The 4,672-nt window shown below is 38.9% G+C and overlaps 1 protein-coding gene across 1 annotated transcript; it reads left to right on the top strand.

Annotated features, from left to right (window-relative positions):
• Window positions 1-1,886: 1,886 nt before the first annotated feature.
• On the top strand, window positions 1,887-2,822 carry LOC136152408 (olfactory receptor 5H2-like). The gene has a single exon (XM_065913696.1). The coding sequence runs from the start codon at window positions 1,893-1,895 to the stop codon at window positions 2,820-2,822; it is 930 nt and encodes a 309-aa protein (XP_065769768.1). The 5' UTR covers window positions 1,887-1,892.
• Window positions 2,823-4,672: the final 1,850 nt, after the last annotated feature.

Here is a 4,672-nt window from a genome sequence, read left to right as displayed (position 1 = left end):
GTTCTCAAATTCAATTTTGATGACAATCTGCCCATCACCAAGTGTCCTCTCTCTCCTTCACTGACCACTCCGTCCAAACCTGACATGTCACTAAGTCCTAGTGACTCTATATTCTGATTTATCTTGATCTACCTCTTTGCTTTTTTCATTGATCCTAATTAACATATTACACACTGACTGTGCCAAAGCCTCTGACTGTGTGGATCACAACAAACTGTGGAAAATTCTGAAAGAGATGGGAACACCAGACCACCCACCTGACCTGCCTCTTGAGAAACCTGTATGCAGGTCAGGAAGCAACAGTTAGAACTGGACATGGCACAACAGACTGGTTCCAAATAGGAAAGGGAGTACATCAAGGCTGTGTATTGTCACCCTGCTTATTTAACTTATATGCAGAGTACATCATGAGAAACGCTGGGTTGGAGGAAGCACAAGCTGGAATCAAGACTGCCCAGAGAAATATCAGTAAACTCAGATATGCAGATGACACCACCCTTATGGCAGAAAGTGAAGAGGAACTAAAGAGCCTCTTGATGAAAGAGAAAGAAGAGAGTGAAAAAGTTGGCTTAAAGCTCAACATTCAGAAAACTAAGATCATGGCATCCAGTCCCATCACTTCATGGCAAATAGATGGGGAAACAGTGGAAACTGTCAGACTTTTTTTTTTTTGGCTCCAAAATCACTGCAGATGGTGATTGCAGCCATGAAATTAAAAGACGCTTACTCCTTGGAAGGAAAGTTATGACCAAACTAGATAGCATATTAAAAAGCAGAGTTGGACTGTGAAGAAAGTTGAGCACCGAAGAATTGATGCTTTTGAACTGTGGTGTTGGAGAAGACTCTTGAGAGTCCCTTGGACTGCAAGGAGATCCAACCAGTCCATCCTAAAGGAGATCAATCCTGGGTGTTCATTGGAGGACTGATGTTGAAGCTGAAGCTCCAATACTTTGGCCACCTCATGCGAAGAGTTGACTCATTGGAAAAGACCCTGATGCTGGGAAGGATTGGGGGCAGGAGGAGAAGGGGATGACAGAGGATGAGAAGGCTGGATGGCATCACCAACTTGATGGACATGAGTTTGAGAAAACTCCGGGAGTTGGTTATGGACAGGGAGGCCTGGCATGCTGCGGTTCATGGGGTCGCAAAGAGTTGGACACAACTGAGCGACTGACCTGAACTGAATAACTTCACATGCATTTGAATCAACTAGAGAGCATTTTGTAAATATAGATTATTAGACTTCATTCTTATTCCCACTGAATCAGTGTCTACAATAATACCTCATAATCTGTAAATTGTACAAAAATTTCCCCCAGACAATTCTGATGTGTATTCTGGTTTGGAAAACACTAGATGAGTATCAGCTTCCTAATTATTGTTGCTAATTCTGCTTTTCCCTCTCTGCAGAGTATTTTTTACATTACCAAATATTTAATTTAAAAAATATCTTGCCATGAATTTCCTAGTCCTAAAACTTTTCAGTGCATACCTACTGCCCAAGAAATAAAGTTCAAGATCCTTCAAATGGCATTAAAATCACTCTATAATTCAAACTTCTTTCCCCTAAACCCTCATCCAAGTCCCAGATGTGGAATGTTTCTAACACACAGAAGTATCCTCACAAATTTAGCTCATTTTACAATGTCTGTCTTTTCTTCTAAGTCTTTTAATTCCTGCACATTTTTTGAACTGAAATACTTACATTTTCCATTATGCCAATTCCTCAGATTACTTTTCATTGTCATGATTGTAGTGAATAAAATTAACAGCATTCTGACAAGTGCATGGTTTTATTTCAACTACTTATTCCAATATTATTTTTATATAATCTTAATGAATGTTCCTTTTACATTTACTGCATTTCATTTTAGGGGCCATCCAGTAACAACATGGATACTAAAAATGCAACATCACTGACAGAATTTGTTCTCACAGGACTTACATACCAACCAGATTGGCATATTCACCTGTTCCTGATGTTCCTGATAATATACCTCATCACCGCTGTAGGAAACCTTGGACTAATTGCTCTCATCTACAATGACCCTCACCTTCACATCCCCATGTACTTATTCCTTGGGAGTTTAGCCTTTGTGGATGCTTGGATCTCATCCACTGTGACTCCCAAGATGCTTGTCAACTTCCTGGCCAAGAGGAAGGTGATCTCTCTCTCTGAATGCATAACACAGTTGTTTTCCTTTGCATTCAGCGCAACCACAGAATGTTTCCTCTTGGCAACAATGGCGTTTGATCGGTATGTGGCCATATGCAAACCATTGCTTTATTCAGTGATTATGACCAATAGATTATGCATCCGACTATCAGTCTTATCATTTGTAGGTGGCTTTATTCATTCCATAATTCATATAGGTTTCTTATTCAGATTAACCTTCTGTAAGTCTAACATAATACACCACTTTTATTGTGACATCATGCCACTGTTTAAGATTTCTTGTACTGACCCTTCAATCAATGTTCTGATGGTATTTATTTTCTCAGGGTCAATACAAGTGTTCACCATTCTTACTGTTCTTGTCTCTTATATACTTGTTCTCTTCACAATCTTAAAAAATAAATCCATACAAGGCATAAGGAAGGCCTTCTCCACCTGTGGAGCCCACCTCCTATCTGTCTCTTTATATTATGGGCCCCTTCTCTTCAGGTATGTGCAACCTGGTTCTGCACAAACAGATGATCAAGATATGATGGACTCTCTATTTTACACTGTTATAATCCCTTTGTTAAATCCAATCATCTATAGCCTGAGAAATAAGAAAGTCATAGACTCACTGACAAAAGTGTTAAAGAGAAATGTTTAGATTTCATAATGTTATTTGTAGTCTTTTTTTTATTAAAATCATCACATGATCATAAAGATTAGACATGTCTCTATTTTGGTTAGTGTTCCAAGCTTCTTGTGTTTATAACTGCCTTTGTTTTCTAAGGTGTGATGACTTAAAGTGTTAGCACTAATATACTCCTTAAAATATTTGTATATGTTGTTCAAAAATACAAAGAACTTTAAACAAGTATTTATGTCATGCTATAATAATTGAATCAGAACACAAATTAAAACACTTTAGTGCTTAAATGTTCTTTAATACAGCTTTACAAAGTCATTAAGCACTGAAGTAGGATAGTTCCTCTGAACAGCATTATGTTGATTTAGATAGGAATACAGCTGTGCAGCCTGTAGATTCATATCTCATTTAACTCCACAGTGGAGGCAGGTTTGTGTTTGAACAGAGGCAAATCCCAGGAATTCTGCTGCCATCCAAAGGTCTTCCATCCACTCTGTTTGGGACGTGATGCATGTCACTTCTTGTAGGAATTCAATACTCATATCACAGAGAGAAACAGAAATTGGCAAAGCAATGAGGAAAAAATGAGAATGGAGCTAAAACAGTAAAAGGATGCCCCCTTATCTTAGTGTATTGTTTTGAATAATGAGGAGGGTTGTCTCTCATTGCATATATTTCCTTGAAAGGTAATTTCCAGCTGTGTTTCTATGTTGTGGGATAACTTTACAAGTTTCACTAATTCAGAAAGCCAGATGAAATTTCAGAATAGTTGGGAGGACACAGAGAAGAAAAGTGATATAATAGAAAGGAAATGGTCAATCTTGCTAGATTTTTTAAAAATGAAGTCACTAGGAAGATAAAGAAATTATTAATATATAAAATGTTTCTAATGCCAGTCAGAATGGCTGCTATCAAAAAGTCTATAAGCAATAAATGCTGGAGAGGATGTGGAGAAAAGGGAATCCTCTTACACTGTTCATGGGAATGCAAACTAGTACAGCCACTATGGAGAACAATGTGAAGATTCCTTAAAAAACTGGAAATAGAACTGCCATATGACCCAGCAATCCCACTGCTGGGCAAACACTAAGGAAACCAGATCTGAAAGAGACACGTGCACCCCAATGTTCATCGCAGCACTGTTTATAATAGCCAGGACATGGAAGCAGCCTAGATGCCCATCAGCAGACGAATGGATAAGAAAGCTGTGGTACATATACACCATGGAATATTACTCAGCCATTAAAAAGAATGCATTTGAATCAGTTCTAATGAGATGGATGAAACTGGAGTCTATTATACGGAGTGAAGTAAGTCAGAAAGAAAAACACCAATACAGTACACTAATGCATATATACTGAATTTAGAAAGATGGTTGGAGCAGGAAATGGCAACCCACTGAAGTACTCTTGCCTGAAAAATTGCACAGACAGAGGAGCCTGATGGGCTACAGTCCATGGGGTCGCGAAGAGTTGGACATGACTAAGCGACTTCACTTTCACTTTTCACCTTCATGCATTGGAGAAGGAAATGGCAACCCACCCCAGGGTTCTTGCCTGGAGAATCTGAGGGATGGAGGAGCCTGGTGGGCGGCCATCTATGGGGTCGCACAGAGTCAGACATGACTGAAGTGACATAGCAGCGGCAGCCGCAAGATAATAACGATATCCCTATATGCAAGATAGCAAAAGAGACACAGATGTAAAGAACAGTTTTTTGGACTCTGTGGGAGAAGGTGAGGTTGGGATGATTTGCGAGGGTAGCGTTGAAACATAAAAAAATAAAACAAAATTCTAGAATACGTTGTTTACATGATGGCTTCAGATGCATATAACCAAAGTTCAAATAATGTTAAGATTATATGGTGT

The sequence above is a fragment of the Muntiacus reevesi genome, chromosome 21 (genome assembly GCF_963930625.1).
Source record: "Muntiacus reevesi chromosome 21, mMunRee1.1, whole genome shotgun sequence".
Taxonomy (NCBI): Eukaryota; Metazoa; Chordata; class Mammalia; order Artiodactyla; family Cervidae; genus Muntiacus; species Muntiacus reevesi.
The sequence above is the reverse complement of the archived record's forward strand: the minus strand, read 5'-3'. Positions and strand labels throughout refer to the sequence as shown.